Here is a 21,868-nt window from a genome sequence, read left to right as displayed (position 1 = left end):
TTCTGTGTGTGCGTTTCTCTGTGTGAGTTTTTGTGTGTCTCTATGTTAGTGTATGTGTGTTATTTCTCTGTGTTTTGCATGTGTGTGTGTTTCTGTGTTTTGTGTATTTCTATGTGTTTCTGTGTGTGTTTTTACAAGTGATAAAGTTTTATTCGGCACACAAAATATTCAAATAGAAAAAAATGAACAATTCCACAAAGCATAAACAAAACTAGTGAGTCCGAAAGGGTGTGGGCTGAAACAAAGCTTATTAGCGCCCACCCCTGCTAGAACAAGTCCATCAATTCTAATCAGTCATATTTACATAAATACAAATTCAATCAATCAATCAATCAATTTTTTTATATAGCGCCAAATCACAACAAACAGTTGCCCCAAGGCGCTTTATATTGTAAGGCAAGGCCATACAATAATTATGTAAAACCCCAACGGTCAAAACGACCCCCTGTGAGCAAGCACTTGGCTACAGTGGGAAGGAAAAACTCCCTTTTAACAGGAAGAAACCTCCAGCAGAACCAGGCTCAGGGAGGGGCAGTCTTCTGCTGAGACTGGTTGGGGCTGAGGGAGAGAACCAGGAAAAAGACATGCTGTGGAGGGGAGCAGAGATCAATCACTAATGATTAAATGCAGAGTGGTGCATACAGAGCAAAAAGAGAAAGAAACACTCAGTGCATCATGGGAACCCCCCAGCAGTCTACGTCTATAGCAGCATAACTAAGGGATGGTTCAGGGTCACCTGATCCAGCCCTAACTATAAGCTTTAGCAAAAAGGAAAGTTTTAAGCCTAATCTTAAAAGTAGAGAGGGTGTCTGTCTCCCTGATCTGAATTGGGAGCTGGTTCCACAGGAGAGGAGCCTGAAAGCTGAAGGCTCTGCCTCCCATTCTACTCTTACAAACCCTAGGAACTACTAAATTCACTACTACATGTCGACACACAGACGTACACAGCAATATACTATTCACTTATAATTATATTTATATAGTACCAGATCACAAGAAAGTCGAATCAAGGCACTTTACGCAAGTAAGGACTAACCTTACCAACCAACCCCCAGAGCAAGCACTAGGCAACTGTGGTGAGGAAAAACTCCCTATAAGGAAGAAACCTCAAGCAGACCAGGCTCTTGGGGGTGACCCTCTGCTTGGGCTGTGCCATATATACCTATATACATACGTATATACTTTACATACATAAATATATACATACATATACACGGTCACTTATATACATATAATATACATATAAGTGACCGGGTTTTTGTGTGTCTCTATGTTGGTGTATGTGTGTTTTTGTGTATGTTTGTGTATTTCTCTGTGTTGTGTGTGTGTTTCTGTGTTTTGTGTATTTCTATGCGTTTCTGTGTGTGTTTCTGAGTTTTTTTTGTGTGTCTATTTGATTGTTTGTGGTGTTTTTCTGTTTGTGTTATTGTGTGTTTCTGTGTTTTGTGTTGGTAGCTGTTTCTGAGTTTTTTTGTGTTTGTGTGTATGTGTTTTTCTGTGAGTTTTTGTTTGTTTCTATATTTTTGGGTGTTTCTGTCTTTTTGTGTGTGTGTGTTTTTCTGTCTGTGTTTGTGTGTGTTTTTTGTGTGTGTTTCTGTATTTTGTGTATTTCTATGTGTTTGTGTGTGTGTTTCTGAGTGTTTGTGTATTCCTGAGTTTTTTTTGTGTGTCTATTTGATTGTTTGTGGTGTTTTTCTGTTTGTGTTATTGTGTGTTTCTGTGTTTTGTGTTGGTAGCTGTTTCTGAGTTTTTTTGTGTTTGTGTGTATGTGTTTTTCTGTGAGTTTTTGTTTGTTTCTATATTTTTGGGTGTTTCTGTCTTTTTGTGTGTGTGTGTTTTTCTGTCTGTGTTTGTGTGTTTTTTGTGTGTGTTTCTGTATTTTGTCTGTGTGTTTGAGTTTTTGTTTGTTTCTGAGTTGTTGGGTGTTTCTATCTGTGTGTTTCTCTGTTTTTGGGTGTTTTTTGTGTTTTTTTTTTGTTTGTTTCTGAATTTTTTGTGTTTGAGTGTGTGTTTTTGTTGTCTGTTTCTTGTTTTTTTTTTTTTTTTTTTTCAAATTTACTTTTTATTGAAAAGGCATATTGTACATTCCACATTGCACTGTATACAATTACAGTATGTTTGCTCTTTCACATATTTTCATTTTAAACATTCAAGAACATCAGTGAACATTGTGGGAGTCCAAACATTGAGGTTACGTGACATTTTACTGAGATTTCTACATAAAGTCTGTATGCGTTGGCTTCACATATTCCGTCCGTTTAGACCAAAAAATGTAAAAAGCATCCAATTTCAATTTGATAAGAAAAGAAATTTTTTCCATTGTATAAATTTCTTTGACAATATTGATCCAGTCATCAATTGTTGGTCGATCTGGCTTCAGCCATTTCCTTGTGACTGCTTTCTTACTAGCTGCCAACAAGATGTACAGCCGTTTTCTGTCATTACCGAAACCGTCCAGTCTTATTTTACCTAAATACAAGCATTCAAAAACAATAGAAAATACATTCTGCAAATGATAGTGAATCTCTGACCAATATTCTTGTATGACCGCACATTCCCAAAAAAAGATGGAAATGATTGGCTCCCTCATTGCTACATCTCCAACAAGCATCACCTGTCCCTCGGTATTTCTTCTGAGCTGGTGTGATGAAGAACCTCATGATATTCTTCCAACAGAATTCACTCCAAATATTTGATCCAGTTGTAGTCCATTGTATTCGACATATATGTTCCCAAGCATCCTCTGTAATTGTAAGACCTCCTTCCCTTTCCCACTTTTCTTTTACATAATATGTGTTCTCCGTTCCACACCCAAGAATGCTTTTGTATAGTTTAGAAACTATTTTAGATGGGGATATTGATTTTATTATTGATAAAAATGTATTCAAGAAACCTTGGTTAATTGAATTTATTTCAATATTTTGATTGAAATAATTTCTCACTTGGAGATATCTGTAAAAATCTTCAGAACCTTATCCATGTTTTTTCTTTAAATTGTCAAAAGATTGGAGTGCCCCCTTGTGGATAAGGGAGTTATAGTCAGTTATTCCTTTGGAAGTCCATAATTTAAATATTTTGTCACATTTATTTGGGGCAAAGTCTGTGTCATAGGCACACCATCTTAGAATTTTGGAGGCCTGTTCTATGTGACAGAGTTTAACATTTTCATTCCATATTTTAATCATAACATTTAATAGGTGATTGTCTTGAATATTATTATTTCTCTGTAGTTTGATATCCACCATTAAAGCTTTCAAAGGTATTCCATTAATTACTTTTTCTTCAAGATCTTTCCATCCCGCAGTGTAAAGCGGAGAGCACATGCACACTAGAGGTCTCAATTGTGCAGCATAAAAGTATTTTCGTAAACATGGCAAATTCCTACCACCCTTATTTTTTGCTAACTGTAATGTTTTATACTTGATTCTAGATTTTTTTTACCTTTCCAAATATATCTGGATATAATTCTATCCCATTCTTCAAACTGTTTTTGTGGAATATAGAATGGTAGGCATTGGAATAGATAGAGAATTTGTGGAAGAACATTCATTCTAACTGAATCAATTCTTGAGGACAAATCAAGAAATGGTATTGAACCCCATCTTTGTAAGTCAGATTGTAATTTAACATTCAGAGGTCCATAGTTGACATCATACATTTTATTAAAATCTTTGTGTAAAATTAGACCCAGATATTTGATTGAGTCAGCTTCCCATTTCCATTTGTAGCTATCCTTAATATTCTGTGGAGGATTATAATTTAAAATTCAAGTTAAAACTTGAATTTTATTGACGTTAATTTTGTATCCTGAAAATGTACCATATTCTTCAAGCGTTTTCATTGTTACAGGCAATGTTTGAGTTGGATGTATAATGGTCAACAGTAGATCATCTGCGAATAAGGCCCGCTTTTGCTCCTGTCCAAAGATTGTTACCCCTTTAATATTCTTGTTTTCCCTTATCCATTGAGCGAGCGGTTCTATATACAAGGCAAATAAAAGTGCGGACATATTGCAGCCCTGTCTTGATCCTCTTTCGAGGGCGATTGACTCCGTGAGGTCCCCGTTGATTTTTATCCTAGCTGTAGGTTTGTAATATAATCCTGAAATTGTCTCAATTATTGATTGATGAAAGCCAAATTTATTTAGAACATTATATTAGAAGTTCCACCTCACGGAGTTAAATGCTTTTTCTGCATCTAATTACTAATGTTTCTTGTTTTTTTTACTAACCTGTTGCATTATATTTAATACTCTTCTGATGCTATCTTGTGTTTGTCTTTGTTTGATGAACCCTGTCTGGTCTTTGTGTATTAATATTGGTAAGATCGTCTCCAGTCACCTTGAAATTATGGATGTGAATAGTTTGTAGTCAATATTTAATACACTAATTGGACGACAGTTACCACACTCTAGTCTATCTTTTCCTTCTTTTGGAATGAGAGCGATTATTGCTTCATTCCATGATGCTGGAGTAATTTTCTTTTCAAGCACCCAATTGAAAGTATTTAATAAAACTGGAGTAAGATGACTCTCCATTGTTTTGTATCACTCTGGGCCATATCCATCTGCGCCCGCCATTTTGCCCCTTTTTAGTTTTGTAATTGCCAAATGAATTTCTTCTGTGGTTATGGCAGCAAGAAGCTTTATATTTTGTTCATCCGTCAATATTGGTAAATCTAACTTTGTCAAGAAGGTATCTATATCATCCTCATTATTTATGAGCGATTGTGAGTAAAGATTTTTATAATATTTTTGGAAACAACGTTGGATTTGTTCGTGTTCAGTCTCAATTTTATTATTTAATGGGTTCCTAATTTTGTGAATTGTTCTCTCTGCTTGTTGTTTCCTCAGTTTGTAAGAAAGGAGTTTTAAAGATTTTCCACCTACTTCGTAGTATTGTTGTTTCATAAAGATTAGTTTCTTCTGTATTGTTAATGCTTCAATATCATTTATTTCTTTTTTCATTTTTTCAATTTCAGCTTTAACTTCTTTTTTCATATTTTTAGAATGTTCCTGTTGGAGTTTTAATATTTTTCCTTCTAAGCTTGTTAGTTTGAACTGGTTGACTTTCTTTAGGTAAGAGGAGATACTTATTATTCTTCCTCTCATTACTGCTTTTAATGTGTCCCAAAGAATTCCTGGGGACACTTCACCATTGTCATTATATTTAAGGTTAATCTTTAATCTCTTCAATTAGCCTTTCTTTAGCATTTTGGTTATTTCAAATGTTATTATTTAATCTCCAGAGTGAACATTTTTCCTTCTTTGACAGATAAACATTCACGGTGACTGGATTATGATCTGAGATTGTACATGGTCCAATTTCACAATCTTTCACGTTTAATAGGTCATTCTTGAACATAAATATATAGTCTAGTCAGGTGTAGACATTATGAGGGTGTGAGTAATAGGTATATTCTCTCTTTGTTGGGTTATTTTCCCTCCACACGTCTTCTACACCAGTCTCCTCCATTAGTCGTATTATCTTTTTTCCAATCTTTCTAGAATCACCTTTTCTGGTGGAAGAGTCTAGCGAGACACTTAATGGAACATTAAAATCCCCAGCACTTATCAATATCCCTTGACTTTTTGTTGAAATTAATTCAAAAATGTATCTATAGAAGGATAAACCACTATTTGGAGGTATGTATACATTTAATAAAGTTGTTAGAGTACCTTCAATCTTTCCTGTTATCATGATGTATCTGCTTTCCTTATCTTTTAGCTCAGAAATGTGTTCATAGTTCAATGCTCCGGATATCAGCGTCACCACTCCTCTCCTCCGTCCTGAATTATGAGATGAATAAAAACATGTTTATATCCCATTTTTTTCAATTTTAGATGTTCGTCATCTGGAAGATGCGTTTCTTGTAAGAATGCAATTTCTGTTTTATCTCTTTTGAGTTTTGACAATATCTTCCACCTTTTAATCGGACTATGTAAGCCATTAATATTGAGTGTAGTTAGTTGTATATGCTTGTTATGCATTTTGTCTTAATTTTACATTATGACGTTTTGTTTCATAACTCCCCCACATGAACATCAAACTCAGAATATAAGTAAAACAATCACATTGAAAACGAACAACAAACATGGTAAACTTCCAAGGCAGGGGTCCATGAGGTGGACCCTTTTGAGCCTCTAAAGGCCGTGTCCTCATGATTTCCTTCGAGGGGGCCTTCATTAGCTGTGGCCTATGCCGCAAGAGAGGTGATCCCTAAAGAACCACTGTTTTGTATTTCACACCAATATATTATTATAACTTGAACTTACATTTTTGTTGATAAATATGACAATTTCTCAAAAAAAAAAAAAGTAGTGCAGGAAACCTCAGTCTTCAGAGGGGGAAGCTGCAGCCCTCCTGAAGGCTCTCAGCTTCTCTTTGTAACCAGGATCCGGCGCTGGATGGGATGTGTTGTGTCCGGTTCTTCCTGGCACGCTGGTCCATGTCAGCTGCTTCAGTTGCTCCAGGATGGTTTCTGGTCACTTGATGATTGTAACTTGAAATCCTCGTTTGGTCATGTCTTCACTTGCCTCCTTCGCAGTGTCATAGATTCTGGCCCCTTCTGTATATTTAACTTTCAGCCTGGCAGGAAAAAGTGTTTGGAACTTGATTTGATTGTCTTTTAGTATCTTGTGCATCTCAGCATATTCTCTTCTTTATTTGATGATGAGAGGAGGATAGTCGTTGTCAAGCGTTATTTGTTTGCCTTTCCAAGTAAAGCCTCTCTGTTGCCGTGCTTTGAGGAGTATGAGCTCCTTCGTCTTGAAACTCAGAAACTTGACAATAATGGAGCATGGTGGGGTTCCACTCGGGGGGACAGGGCCAAGAGAGCGGTGTGCACGCTCGATGCTTATCTCAATCTCAGCACTCAGCTTTAAGCCCTCGCGTAACATCGCTTCAGCAAATGCACACATATTAGGGTAGTCTTCTTCCGCAGTCTCTGGCACATTGTAAATTCTGACATTCTCTCTTCTAGTTCTGCTTTCTAAATTTGTTAGCTTGTCAATTAATCCCATGTGGAGCTGTAACAATCCAGTCATAGCATCTTCCACGTTTTGTATTCTCTCTTCCGCTTTTTGTCTTTTTTTCTCTCCGCTTCCTCCATGCGGTTGTTAACTTTAGCAATATCTTCTTTCAGACTTTCAAGTTTCTCATTAGTTTCCTGCCAGAATGCTCTCAACTCTTGTAAAAGTATTTCAAGTGCAGCTGAACATGCCATGGCTTGAGTTTCTGCACTAGCTTGTTGCTGTTAGCTTGTTAGCTCTGGTATCCGCATTGGCTAGCGGTAGCTCACGTTAGTGCTTTTCCAAAGTTTGTTCGGCTATTTCAACGCACTTTCAAATCTGGTATTTGGCATACTTCTCTTCCCCTCGTTGTTATATTAGAACGTAGATGTGAATTTCTTTGGTTTAGAGGGGGTTTGTTGTTAATTCTTTTGGTTCTGTCGGGAGCTCCCTTACAGTGTGGCCATCACGATGGTGTCCCAACCGGAGGTCTGTTTCTTGGTTTTTGTGTGTTTCTGTGTGTGTTTTGTGTGTTTCTGTGTATTGTGTGTGTGTGTGTGTGTTTGGGTGTTTCTGTATGTGTTTCTGAGTTTTCTGTGTTTATGTGTATGTTTATGTGTTGTTATGTGTGTTTCTGTGTGTTTTTCTGAGTTTCTGTGTTGTTGTGTATGTTTCTGTGTTTTTGTGTGTTTCAGTGTGTTTTTCTGAGTTTCTGTGTTGTGTATGTGTGTGTTTCTGTGTGTTGTGTGTGTTTCTGTATGTGTTTCTGAGTTTTCTGTGTTTATGTGTATGTTTATGTGTTGTTATGTGTGTTTCTGTGTGTTTTTCTGAGTTTCTGTGTTGTTGTGTATGTTTCTGTGTTTTTGTGTGTTTCAGTGTGTTTTTCTGAGTTTCTGTGTTGTGTATGTGTGTGTGTTTCTGTGTGTTGTGTGTGTTTCTGTGTTTTTGGGTGTTTCTGTATTTGTTCCTGAGTTCTGTGTGTTTTTGTGTTTCTTTATATGTTTGTATGTTTTGTGAGTTTTTGTGTGTGTGTGTTTCTGTGTATGTTTGTGTGTTTTGTGATTTTTTTTGTGTGTGTTTTGTGTGTGTTCCTGTGTTTTTGCATGTTTCTGTGTGTGTTTCTGAGTTTTGTGTGGTTGTGTGTTTCTGTGTTGTGTGTGTGTTTCTGTGTTTATGTGTCATTGTGTGTGTTTCTGTGTATGTTTGTGTGTTTTGTGAGTTTTTGTGTGTGTTCCTGTGTTTTTGCGTGTTTCTGAGTTTCGTGTGTTTGTGTGTTTTGTGTGTTTCTTTGTTTATGTGTGTGTTTCTGGGTTTTTGAGTTTTTTGGTGTTTCTGTCTGTGTGTTTCTGTATTGTGGGGTGGTTCCGTGTGTTTCTGTGTGTTTGTGTATTTCTGTGTGTGTTTGTTACAGTCACACTGTAGCTGTGATGGTTTAGGGGCGGAGCCAACCCCAGTCATCATAACATCAGATAAATAACAGCGTGTCTGTGCGTTTTACGTTTGACGGTGTTTAAAACTCGGTTGTCCAGAGGCTTCCGGCTCGGATCGTTGGTGGACGAGCGGATTCCCGTCCCACAGCTATTGGCCAGAGTGTTTCTATGGAGACCACAAAAAGCCAAAAAGCAGACACGTCAAGTTTTATACATCACTGACAACCTACAACTAATTATGTGACCAATGATGTTTCCCTCATTTTCACCAAATTCACTTAAAATAAAGATATTACAGAAAAAAAAACACAAAACCCTGATCAGTGTGGATCCTTCAATCCAAATCAATCACTCAGTGTACAACCCCAATTCCAATGAATTAAGATAAGATACGATAAGATAAGAAAGCCTTTATTCATCCCTCAATGGGGAAATTTCAGTGTCACATCACAGCATAGAACAGTAGGAATAGACAAAAGGGCATGAAATAAAACAAACGGGTAAAGCTGAGGCTACCATTGTTCAGTTCAATGCTGCACTGCCGGGATGATATACACTGTCAGGATGTGAGAGTGATCAGATAAAATGACTTCAGCGTGAAATGTACGACAAGTTACTCTGATATTTAAAATATAAGTAAATATATGTAATATGTAATACGTAATGTAATATATGTAAAGTGACGTGAGTGCACCATAAGTTAAATTATTGCACCTAATAAATACAGCAAGTAATGACATGATTAATGACCTGGTTGCTATGGTTACCACAGTACTACAACCCCTGGCAAAAATTATGGAATCACCGGCCTCAGAGGATGTTCATTCAGTTGTTTAATTTTGTAGAAAAAAAAGCAGATCACAGCCATGACACAAAACTAAAGTCATTTCAAATGGCAACTTTCTGGCTTTAAGAAACACTATAAGAAATCAGGAAAAAAAATTGTGGCAGTCAGTAATGGTTACTTTTTTAGACCAAGCAGAGGGAAAAAAATATGGAATCACTCAATTCTGAGGAAAAAATTATGGAATCATGAAAACATCCTCCGAGGCCAGTGATTCCATAATTTTTGCCAGGGGTTGTAGCATTGTTCATTGTACAGTCTGACAGCAATTGATGTACAACTTCAGTTGTTCAACAGTCCGGGGTCTCCATTGTCGTATTTTGCACTTCATAATGCACCACACATTTTCAGTGGGCGACAGGTCTGGACTGCAGGCAGGCCAGTCTAGTACCCGCAGCTGAAAAAGACGTTGCTTGGATGGCATGTGTTGCTGGATGTACCTTTCAGCACTGATGGGGCCATCACAGATGTGTAAGTTGTCCATGCCATGGGCACTAACACACCCCCATACCATCACAGATACTGGCTTTTGAACTTTGTGCTGGTAACAATCTGGATGGTCTTTTTCCTCTTTTGTCCAGAGGACACGACGTCCATGATTTCCAAAAACAATTTGAAATGTGGACTCATCAGACCACAGCACACTTTTCCACTTTGCGTCTGTCCATTTCAAATGAGCACGGGCCCAGAGAAGGCAGCAGCTTTCTGGATGTTGTTGATGTATGGCTTTCACTTTGCATGGAAGAGTTTTAACTTGCACTTGTAGATGTAGCGACGAACTGTGTTAACTGACAATGGTTTTCTGAAGTGTTCCTGAGCCCACGCGGTAAGATCCTTTACACAATGATGTCGGTTTGTATTGCAGTGCTGCCTGAGGGATCGAAGGTCACGGACATTCAATGTTGGTTTTTGTTTGAGAAACATTGTTCTTAAACTGTTGGACTATTTTTTCATGCAGTTGTTCACAAAGTGGTGATCCTCACCTCATCTTTGCTTGTGAATGGCTGAGCCTTTTGGGGATGCTTCTTTTATACCCAATCATGACACTCACCTGTTTCCAATTAACCTGTTCACCTATGGAATGTTCGAAACAGGTGTTCTTTGAGCATTCACCAACTTTCCCAGTCTTTTGTTGCCACAATCCAAGATTTTTTGAAATGTGCTGCAAACATCCATTTCAAAATGACCAAATATGAGCAAACACACAAATGTCACTGGGGTCAGAGGGTTAACTGAGGTCAGTGATATCAGTGATGTCAGTCGGTTAACTGAAGTCAGTGTGTTCATTTGGTTGACTGGGGTCAGTGAGGTCATTCGGTTAACTGAGGTCAGTGATGTAGGTAGGTTCATTGAAGTCAGTGATGTCAGTGGGTTAATGTTGTCAGTGATGTCGGTGGGTTAAATGAGTTCAGTGATGTCAGTGGGTTAAGTGGGGTCAGTGAGGTCAGTAGGTTAACTGGGGTCAGTAATGTAGGTGGGTTAACTGAGGTCAGTGATGTCAGAGACTTAACTGAGGTCAGTAATATCAGCGATGTCAGTGGGTTAACTGGGGTCAATGATGTCAGTGGGTTAACTGAGGTCAGTGATGTCAGAGACTTAACTGAGGTCAGTAATATCAGCAATGTCAGTGGGTTAACTGGGGTCAATGATGTCAGTGGGTTAACTGAGGTCAGTGATGTCAGACTTAACTGAGGTCAGTAATATCAGCGATGTCAGTGGGTTAACTGGGGTCAATGATGTCAGTGGGTTAACTGAGGTCAGTGATGTCAGAGACTTAACTGAGGTCAGTAATATCAGCGATGTCAGTGGGTTAACTGGGGTCAATGATGTCAGTGGGTTAACTGAGGTCAGTGATGTCAGAGACTTAACTGAGGTCAGTAATATCAGCGATGTCAGTGGTTTAACTAGGGTCAGTGAGGTCAGTAGATTAACTGGGACCCTGATGTAGGTGGGTTAACTGAGGTCAGTGATGTCAGTGGCTTAACTGAGGTCAGTGATGTCACCGAGGTCAGTGATGTCAGAGGGTTAACTGGGGTCACTAATATCAGTGGGGTAACTGGGGTCAGTGATGTCAGAGAGTTAACTGAGGTCAATGATGTCAGAGGGGTAACTGAGGTCAGTGATATCAGTGGGTTAACTGAGGTCAGTAATATCAGCGATGTCAGTGGGTTAACTGGGGTCAGTGAGGTCAGTAGGTTAACTGGGGTCAATGATGTCAGTGGGTTAACTGAGGTCAGTGATGTCAGAGACTTAACTGAGGTCAGTAATATCAGCGATGTCAGTGGGTTAACTGGGGTCAGTGAGGTCAGTAGGTTAACTGGGGTCAATGATGTCAGTGGGTTAACTGAGGACAGTGATGTCAGTGGGTCAACTGGGATCAGTGATGTCAGTGGGTTAACTGAGGTCAATGATGTCACTGAGATCAGTGGCTTAACTCGGGTCAGTGAGGTCAGTGGGTTAACTGAGGTCAGTGATGTCAGTGGGTTAACTGAGGACAGTGACATCAGTGGGTTAACTTGGGTCAGTGAGGTCAGTAGGTTAACTGGAGTCAGTGATGTAGGTGGGTTAACTGAGGTCAGTGAAGTCAGTGGTGTCAGTGGGTTAACTGGGGTTAATCATGTCAGTGGTTTAACTAGGGTCAGTGAGGTCAGTAGATTAACTGGGGTCACTGATGTAGGTGGGTTAACTGAGGTCAGTGATGTCAGTGGCTTAACTGAGGTCAGTGATGTCAGAGGGTTAACTGGGCTCACTAATATCAGTGGGGTAACTGGGGTCAGTGATGTCAGTGAGTTAACTGAGGTCAATGATGTCAGAGGGGTAACTGAGGTCAGTGATATCAGTGGGTTAACTGAGGTCAGTAATATCAGCGATGTCAGTGGGTTAACTGGGGTCAGTGAGGTCAGTAGGTTAACTGGGGTCAATGATGTCAGTGGGTTAACTGAGGACAGTGATGTCAGTGGGTTAACTGAGGACAGTGATATCAGTGGGTTAACTTGGGTCAGTGAGGTCAGTAGGTTAACTGGAGTCAGTGATGTAGGTGGGTTAACTGAGGTCAGTGAAGTCAGTGGTGTCAGTGGGTTAACTGGGGTTAATCATGTCAGTGGTTTAACTAGCGTCAGTGAGGTCAGTAGATTAACTGGGGTCACTGATGTAGGTGGGTTAACTGAGGTCAGTGATGTCAGAGGGTTAACTGGGGTCACTAATATCAGTGGGGTAACTGGGGTCAGTGATGTCAGTGAGTTAACTGAGGTCAATGATGTCAGAGGGGTAACTGAGGTCAGTGATATTAGTGGGTTAACTGAGGTCAGTAATATCAGCGATGTCAGTGGGTTAACTGGGGTCAGTGAGGTCAGTAGGTTAACTGGTGTCAGTGATGTCAATGAGTTAACTGAGATCAGTGATGTCATTGAGGTCAGTGGGTTACCTGGGTTCAGTGATGTCAGTGGGTTAACTGGTGTCAGTGAGATCAATGAGCTAACTGAGGTCAATTATGTCTTTGAGGTCAGTGAGGTCAGTGGGTTACCTGGGTTCAGTGATGTCAGTGGGTTAACTGGTGTCAGTGAGATCAGTGAGCTAACTGAGGTCAATTATGTCAGTGAGGTCAGTGATGTCAATGAGTTAAATGAGATCAGTGATGTCATTGAGGTCAGTGGGTTAACTGGGTTCAGTGATGTCAGTGGGTTAACTGGGGTCAGTGAGATCAGTGAGCTAACTGAGGTCAATTATGTCAGTGAGGTCAATGATGTCAATGAGTTAACTGAGATCAGTGATGTCATTGAGGTCAGTGGGTTAACTGGGTTCAGTGATGTCAGTGGGTTAACTGGGGTCAGTGAGATCAGTGAGCTAACTGAAGTCAATTATGTCAGTGAGGTCAGTGATGTAAATGAGTTAACTGAGATCAGTGATGTCACTGAGGTCAGGGGGTTAACTGAGATCAATGAAGTCACTGAGGTCAGTGATGTCAGTGGGTTAATTAGGGTCAGTAAGGTCACTGGGTTAACTGAGGTCAGTGATGTCAGTGGGTTAACTGAGGTCACTGGGTTAACTGGGGTCAGTGAGGTCAGTGGGTAACTCGGTATAGTGAGGTCACTGAGGTCATTGGATTAACTGCGGTCAATGAATGGTTTAAGTGAGGTCAGTGATGTCAGTGGGTTAATGGAGGTCAGTGATGTCACTGAGGTCAGTGGGTTAACTGAGGTCAGTGATCTCAGTGGCTTAACTGAGGTCAGTGGGTTAACTGAGATCAGTGATTTAGATGAGTTAACTGGGGTCGGTGAGGTCAGTGGGTTAACTGAGGTCAGTGATTTAGGTGAGTTAACTAGGGTCAGTGAGTTAACTGGGGTCAGTGAGTTAACTGAAGTCAGTGATGTCAGTGGGTTAACTGAGGTCAGTGATTTAGGTGAGTTAACTAGGGTCAGTGAGTTAACTGGGGTTAGTGAGGTTACTGAGGTCAGTGGGTTAACTGGGGTCAGTGAAGTCAGTGGGCTAACTGGGGTCAGTGATGTCAGCGGGTTAACTGAGGTCAGTGGGGTAACTGAGGTCAGTGATGTCAGTGGGTTAACTGAGGTCACTGGGCTAACTTGGGTCAGTGAGGTCACTGGGTTAACTGAGGTCAGTGATGTCAGTGGGTTAACTGAGGTCACTGGGTTAACTGGGGTCAGTGATGTCAGTGGGTTAACTGAGGTCACTGGGCTAACTTGGGTCAGTGAGGTCACTGAGTTAACTGAGGTCAGTGATGTCAGTGGGTTAACTGAGGTCACTGGGCTAACTTGGGTCAGTGAGGTCACTGGGTTAACTGAGGTCAGTGATGTCAGTGGGTTAACTGAGGTCACTGGGTTAACTGGGGTCAGTGAGGTCAGTGGGTAACTCGGTTTAGTGAGGTCACTGAGGTCAGTGAGTTAACTGGGGTCAGTGACGTCAGTGGGTTAACTGGGGTCACTGAAGTCAGTGGGTTAACTGGGGTCAGTGAGATCAGTGGGTTAACTGAGGTCAATGATGTCAGTGAGGTCAGTGATGTCAATGAGTTAACTGAGATCAGTGATGTCACTGAGGTCAGTGGGTTACCTGGGGTCAGTGAGGTCAGTGGGTTAACTGAGGTCAGTGATTTCATAGAGGTAACTGGGGTCAATGGGTTAACTGGGGGTAGTGAGGTTACTGAGGTCAGTGGGTTGACTGAGGTCAATCATGTCAGTGAGGTCAGTGATGTCAATGAGTTAACTGAGATCAGTGATGTCACTGAGGTCAGTGGGTTACCTGGGTTCAGTGATGTCAGTGGGTTAACTGGTGTCAGTGAGATCAGTGAGCTAACTGAGGTCAATTATGTCAGTGAGGTCAGTGATGTCAATGAGTTAACTGAGATCAGTGATGTCATTGAGGTCAGTGGGTTAACTGGGTTCAGTGATGTCAGTGGGTTAACTGGGGTCAGTGAGATCAGTGAGTTAACTGAGATCAGTGATGTCACTGAGGTCAGTGGGTTAACTGAGATCAATGAAGTCACTGAGGTCAGTGATGTCAGTGGGTTAACTGAGGTCACTGGGTTAACTGGGGTCAGTGAGGTCAGTGGGTAACTCGGTATAGTAAGGTCACTGAGGTCATTGGATTAACTGCGGTCAATGATCTCAGTGGCTTAACTGAGGTCAGTGGGTTAACTGAGATCAGTGATTTAGGTGAGTTAACTGGGGTCAGTGAGTTAACTGGGGTCAGTGATGTCAGTGGGTTAACTGAGGTCAGTGATTTAGGTGAGTTAACTAGGGTCAGTGAGTTAACTGGGGTTAGTGAGGTTACTGAGGTCAGTGGGTTAACTGGGGTCAGTGAAGTCAGTGGGCTAACTGGGGTCAGTGATGTCAGTGGGTTAACTGAGGTCAGTGATGTCAGTGGGTTAACTGAGGTCACTGGGCTAACTTGGGTCAGTGAGGTCACTGGGTTAACTGGGGTCAGTGAGGTCAGTGGGTAACTCGGTTTAGTGAGGTCACTGAGGTCAGTGGATTAACTGCAATCAATGAGTGGTTTAATTGAGGTCAGTGAGTTAACTGGGGTCAGTGACTAACACACCCCCATACCATCACAGATACTGGCTTTTGAACTTTGTGCTGGTAACAATCTGGATGGTCTTTTTCCTCTTTTGTCCAGAGGACACGACGTCCATGATTTCCAAAAACAATTTGAAATGTGGACTCATCAGACCACAGCACACTTTTCCACTTTGCGTCTGTCCATTTCAAATGAGCACGGGCCCAGAGAAGGCAGCAGCTTTCTGGATGTTGTTGATGTATGGCTTTCACTTTGCATGGAAGAGTTTTAACTTGCACTTGTAGATGTAGCGACGAACTGTGTTAACTGACAATGGTTTTCTGAAGTGTTCCTGAGCCCACGCGGTAAGATCCTTTACACAATGATGTCGGTTTGTAATGCAGTGCTGCCTGAGGGATCGAAGGTCACGGACATTCAATGTTGGTTTTTGTTTGAGAAACATTGTTCTTAAACTGTTGGACTATTTTTTCATGCAGTTGTTCACAAAGTGGTGATCCTCACCTCATCTTTGCTTGTGAATGGCTGAGCCTTTTGGGGATGCTTCTTTTATACCCAATCATGACACTCACCTGTTTCCAATTAACCTGTTCACCTATGGAATGTTCGAAACAGGTGTTCTTTGAGCATTCACCAACTTTCCCAGTCTTTTGTTGCCACAATCCAAGATTTTTTGAAATGTGCTGCAAACATCCATTTCAAAATGACCAAATATGAGCAAACACACAAATGTCACTGGGGTCAGAGGGTTAACTGAGGTCAGTGATATCAGTGATGTCAGTCGGTTAACTGAAGTCAGTGTGTTCATTTGGTTGACTGGGGTCAGTGAGGTCATTCGGTTAACTGAGGTCAGTGATGTAGGTAGGTTCATTGAAGTCAGTGATGTCAGTGGGTTAATGTTGTCAGTGATGTCGGTGGGTTAAATGAGTTCAGTGATGTCAGTGGGTTAAGTGGGGTCAGTGAGGTCAGTAGGTTAACTGGGGTCAGTAATGTAGGTGGGTTAACTGAGGTCAGTGATGTCAGAGACTTAACTGAGGTCAGTAATATCAGCGATGTCAGTGGGTTAACTGGGGTCAATGATGTCAGTGGGTTAACTGAGGTCAGTGATGTCAGAGACTTAACTGAGGTCAGTAATATCAGCAATGTCAGTGGGTTAACTGGGGTCAATGATGTCAGTGGGTTAACTGAGGTCAGTGATGTCAGACTTAACTGAGGTCAGTAATATCAGCGATGTCAGTGGGTTAACTGGGGTCAATGATGTCAGTGGGTTAACTGAGGTCAGTGATGTCAGAGACTTAACTGAGGTCAGTAATATCAGCGATGTCAGTGGGTTAACTGGGGTCAATGATGTCAGTGGGTTAACTGAGGTCAGTGATGTCAGAGACTTAACTGAGGTCAGTAATATCAGCGATGTCAGTGGTTTAACTAGGGTCAGTGAGGTCAGTAGATTAACTGGGGTCACTGATGTAGGTGGGTTAACTGAGGTCAGTGATGTCAGTGGCTTAACTGAGGTCAGTGATGTCACCGAGGTCAGTGATGTCAGAGGGTTAACTGGGGTCACTAATATCAGTGGGGTAACTGGGGTCAGTGATGTCAGAGAGTTAACTGAGGTCAATGATGTCAGAGGGGTAACTGAGGTCAGTGATATCAGTGGGTTAACTGAGGTCAGTAATATCAGCGATGTCAGTGGGTTAACTGGGGTCAGTGAGGTCAGTAGGTTAACTGGGGTCAATGATGTCAGTGGGTTAACTGAGGTCAGTGATGTCAGAGACTTAACTGAGGTCAATAATATCAGCGATGTCAGTGGGTTAACTGGGGTCAGTGAGGTCAGTAGGTTAACTGGGGTCAATGATGTCAGTGGGTTAACTGAGGACAGTGATGTCAGTGGGTCAACTGGGATCAGTGATGTCAGTGGGTTAACTGAGGTCAATGATGTCACTGAGATCAGTGGCTTAACTCGGGTCAGTGAGGTCAGTGGGTTAACTGAGGTCAGTGATGTCAGTGGGTTAACTGAGGACAGTGACATCAGTGGGTTAACTTGGGTCAGTGAGGTCAGTAGGTTAACTGGAGTCAGTGATGTAGGTGGGTTAACTGAGGTCAGTGAAGTCAGTGGTGTCAGTGGGTTAACTGGGGTTAATCATGTCAGTGGTTTAACTAGGGTCAGTGAGGTCAGTAGATTAACTGGGGTCACTGATGTAGGTGGGTTAACTGAGGTCAGTGATGTCAGTGGCTTAACTGAGGTCAGTGATGTCAGAGGGTTAACTGGGGTCACTAATATCAGTGGGGTAACTGGGGTCAGTGAAGTCAGTGAGTTAACTGAGGTCAATGATGTCAGAGGGGTAACTGAGGTCAGTGATATCAGTGGGTTAACTGAGGTCAGTAATATCAGCGATGTCAGTGGGTTAACTGGGGTCAGTGAGGTCAGTAGGTTAACTGGGGTCAATGATGTCAGTGGGTTAACTGAGGACAGTGATGTCAGTGGGTTAACTGAGGTCAGTAATATCAGCGATGTCAGTGGGTTAACTGGGGTCAGTGAGGTCAGTAGGTTAACTGGGGTCAATGATGTCAGTGGGTTAACTGAGGTCAGTGATATCAGTGGGTTAACTGAGGTCAGTAATATCAGCGATGTCAGTGGGTTAACTGGGGTCAGTGAGGTCAGTAGGTTAACTGGGGTCAATGATGTCAGTGGGTTAACTGAGGTCAGTGATGTCAGAGACTTAACTGAGGTCAATAATATCAGCGATGTCAGTGGGTTAACTGGGGTCAGTGAGGTCAGTAGGTTAACTGGGGTCAATGATGTCAGTGGGTTAACTGAGGACAGTGATGTCAGTGGGTCAACTGGGATCAGTGATGTCAGTGGGTTAACTGAGGTCAATGATGTCACTGAGATCAGTGGCTTAACTCGGGTCAGTGAGGTCAGTGGGTTAACTGAGGTCAGTGATGTCAGTGGGTTAACTGAGGACAGTGACATCAGTGGGTTAACTTGGGTCAGTGAGGTCAGTAGGTTAACTGGAGTCAGTGATGTAGGTGGGTTAACTGAGGTCAGTGAAGTCAGTGGTGTCAGTGGGTTAACTGGGGTTAATCATGTCAGTGGTTTAACTAGGGTCAGTGAGGTCAGTAGATTAACTGGGGTCACTGATGTAGGTGGGTTAACTGAGGTCAGTGATGTCAGTGGCTTAACTGAGGTCAGTGATGTCAGAGGGTTAACTGGGGTCACTAATATCAGTGGGGTAACTGGGGTCAGTGAAGTCAGTGAGTTAACTGAGGTCAATGATGTCAGAGGGGTAACTGAGGTCAGTGATATCAGTGGGTTAACTGAGGTCAGTAATATCAGCGATGTCAGTGGGTTAACTGGGGTCAGTGAGGTCAGTAGGTTAACTGGGGTCAATGATGTCAGTGGGTTAACTGAGGACAGTGATGTCAGTGGGTTAACTGAGGACAGTGATATCAGTGGGTTAACTTGGGTCAGTGAGGTCAGTAGGTTAACTGGAGTCAGTGATGTAGGTGGGTTAACTGAGGTCAGTGAAGTCAGTGGTGTCAGTGGGTTAACTGGGGTTAATCATGTCAGTGGTTTAACTAGCGTCAGTGAGGTCAGTAGATTAACTGGGGTCACTGATGTAGGTGGGTTAACTGAGGTCAGTGATGTCAGAGGGTTAACTGGGGTCACTAATATCAGTGGGGTAACTGGGGTCAGTGATGTCAGTGAGTTAACTGAGGTCAATGATGTCAGAGGGGTAACTGAGGTCAGTGATATTAGTGGGTTAACTGAGGTCAGTAATATCAGCGATGTCAGTGGGTTAACTGGGGTCAGTGAGGTCAGTAGGTTAACTGGTGTCAGTGATGTCAATGAGTTAACTGAGATCAGTGATGTCATTGAGGTCAGTGGGTTACCTGGGTTCAGTGATGTCAGTGGGTTAACTGGTGTCAGTGAGATCAATGAGCTAACTGAGGTCAATTATGTCTTTGAGGTCAGTGAGGTCAGTGGGTTACCTGGGTTCAGTGATGTCAGTGGGTTAACTGGTGTCAGTGAGATCAGTGAGCTAACTGAGGTCAATTATGTCAGTGAGGTCAGTGAGGTCAATGAGTTAACTGAGATCAGTGATGTCATTGAGGTCAGTGGGTTAACTGGGTTCAGTGATGTCAGTGGGTTAACTGGGGTCAGTGAGATCAGTGAGCTAACTGAGGTCAATTATGTCAGTGAGGTCAATGATGTCAATGAGTTAACTGAGATCAGTGATGTCATTGAGGTCAGTGGGTTAACTGGGTTCAGTGATGTCAGTGGGTTAACTGGGGTCAGTGAGATCAGTGAGCTAACTGAAGTCAATTATGTCAGTGAGGTCAGTGATGTAAATGAGTTAACTGAGATCAGTGATGTCACTGAGGTCAGGGGGTTAACTGAGATCAATGAAGTCACTGAGGTCAGTGATGTCAGTGGGTTAATTAGGGTCAGTAAGGTCACTGGGTTAACTGAGGTCAGTGATGTCAGTGGGTTAACTGAGGTCACTGGGTTAACTGGGGTCAGTGAGGTCAGTGGGTAACTCGGTATAGTGAGGTCACTGAGGTCATTGGATTAACTGCGGTCAATGAATGGTTTAAGTGAGGTCAGTGATGTCAGTGGGTTAATGGAGGTCAGTGATGTCACTGAGGTCAGTGGGTTAACTGAGGTCAGTGATCTCAGTGGCTTAACTGAGGTCAGTGGGTTAACTGAGATCAGTGATTTAGATGAGTTAACTGGGGTCGGTGAGGTCAGTGGGTTAACTGAGGTCAGTGATTTAGGTGAGTTAACTAGGGTCAGTGAGTTAACTGGGGTCAGTGAGTTAACTGAGGTCAGTGATGTCAGTGGGTTAACTGAGGTCAGTGATTTAGGTGAGTTAACTAGGGTCAGTGAGTTAACTGGGGTTAGTGAGGTTACTGAGGTCAGTGGGTTAACTGGGGTCAGTGAAGTCAGTGGGCTAACTGGGGTCAGTGATGTCAGCGGGTTAACTGAGGTCAGTGGGGTAACTGAGGTCAGTGATGTCAGTGGGTTAACTGAGGTCACTGGGCTAACTTGGGTCAGTGAGGTCCACTGGGTTAACTGAGGTCAGTGATGTCAGTGGGTTAACTGAGGTCACTGGGTTAACTGGGGTCAGTGATGTCAGTGGGTTAACTGAGGTCACTGGGCTAACTTGGGTCAGTGAGGTCACTGAGTTAACTGAGGTCAGTGATGTCAGTGGGTTAACTGAGGTCACTGGGCTAACTTGGGTCAGTGAGGTCACTGGGTTAACTGAGGTCAGTGATGTCAGTGGGTTAACTGAGGTCACTGGGTTAACTGGGGTCAGTGAGGTCAGTGGGTAACTCGGTTTAGTGAGGTCACTGAGGTCAGTGAGTTAACTGGGGTCAGTGACGTCAGTGGGTTAACTGGGGTCACTGAAGTCAGTGGGTTAACTGGGGTCAGTGAGATCAGTGGGTTAACTGAGGTCAATGATGTCAGTGAGGTCAGTGATGTCAATGAGTTAACTGAGATCAGTGATGTCCCTGGGGTCAGTGAGGTCAGTGGGTTAACTGAGGTCAGTGATTTCATAGAGGTAACTGGGGTCAATGGGTTAACTGGGGGTAGTGAGGTTACTGAGGTCAGTGGGTTGACTGAGGTCAATCATGTCAGTGAGGTCAGTGATGTCAATGAGTTAACTGAGATCAGTGATGTCACTGAGGTCAGTGGGTTACCTGGGTTCAGTGATGTCAGTGGGTTAACTGGTGTCAGTGAGATCAGTGAGCTAACTGAGGTCAATTATGTCAGTGAGGTCAGTGATGTCAATGAGTTAACTGAGATCAGTGATGTCATTGAGGTCAGTGGGTTAACTGGGTTCAGTGATGTCAGTGGGTTAACTGGGGTCAGTGAGATCAGTGAGTTAACTGAGATCAGTGATGTCACTGAGGTCAGTGGGTTAACTGAGATCAATGAAGTCACTGAGGTCAGTGATGTCAGTGGGTTAACTGAGGTCACTGGGGTTAACTGGGGTCAGTGAGGTCAGTGGGTAACTCGGTATAGTAAGGTCACTGAGGTCATTGGATTAACTGCGGTCAAATGATCTCAGTGGCTTAACTGAGGTCAGTGGGTTAACTGAGATCAGTGATTTAGGTGAGTTACCTGGGGTCAGTGAGTTAACTGGGGTCAGTGATGTCAGTGGGTTAACTGAGGTCAGTGATTTAGGTGAGTTAACTAGGGCAGTGAGTTAACTGGGGTTAGTGAGGTTACTGAGGTCAGTGGGTTAACTGGGGTCAGTGAAGTCAGTGGCTAACTGGGGTCAGTGATGTCAGTGGGTTAACTGAGGTCACTGGGCTAACTTGGGTCAGTGAGGTCACTGGGTTACTGGGGTCAGTGAGGTCAGTGGGTAACTCGTTTTAGTGAGGTCACTGAGGTCAGTGGATTAACTGCAATCAATGAGTGGTTTAATTGAGGTCAGTGAGTTAACTGGGGTCAGTGACGTCAGTGGGTAACTCGGTATAGTAAGGTCATTGAAGTCAGTGGGTTAACTGGGTCAGTGAGATCATTGGGTTAACTGAGGTCATGATGTCAGT

General features: G+C 42.4%; 1 protein-coding gene across 1 annotated transcript in view; it reads right to left on the bottom strand.

The window, feature by feature from the left end:
- LOC117510024 (nucleus accumbens-associated protein 2-like) overlaps positions 1–21,868 on the bottom strand; it is an 86,171-nt gene that overhangs the window by 19,561 nt on the left and 44,742 nt on the right. The window contains exon 4 of the mRNA XM_034169628.1: positions 8,508–8,635. Within this exon, the coding sequence (XP_034025519.1) occupies positions 8,508–8,635 (128 nt within the window). The remainder of the gene's footprint in view (positions 1–8,507; positions 8,636–21,868) is intronic.

The sequence above is a fragment of the Thalassophryne amazonica genome, chromosome 5 (assembly GCF_902500255.1).
Source record: "Thalassophryne amazonica chromosome 5, fThaAma1.1, whole genome shotgun sequence".
In the NCBI taxonomy this organism is placed as follows: Eukaryota; Metazoa; Chordata; class Actinopteri; order Batrachoidiformes; family Batrachoididae; genus Thalassophryne; species Thalassophryne amazonica.
This window is presented reverse-complemented; position numbering and strand designations above follow the sequence as displayed.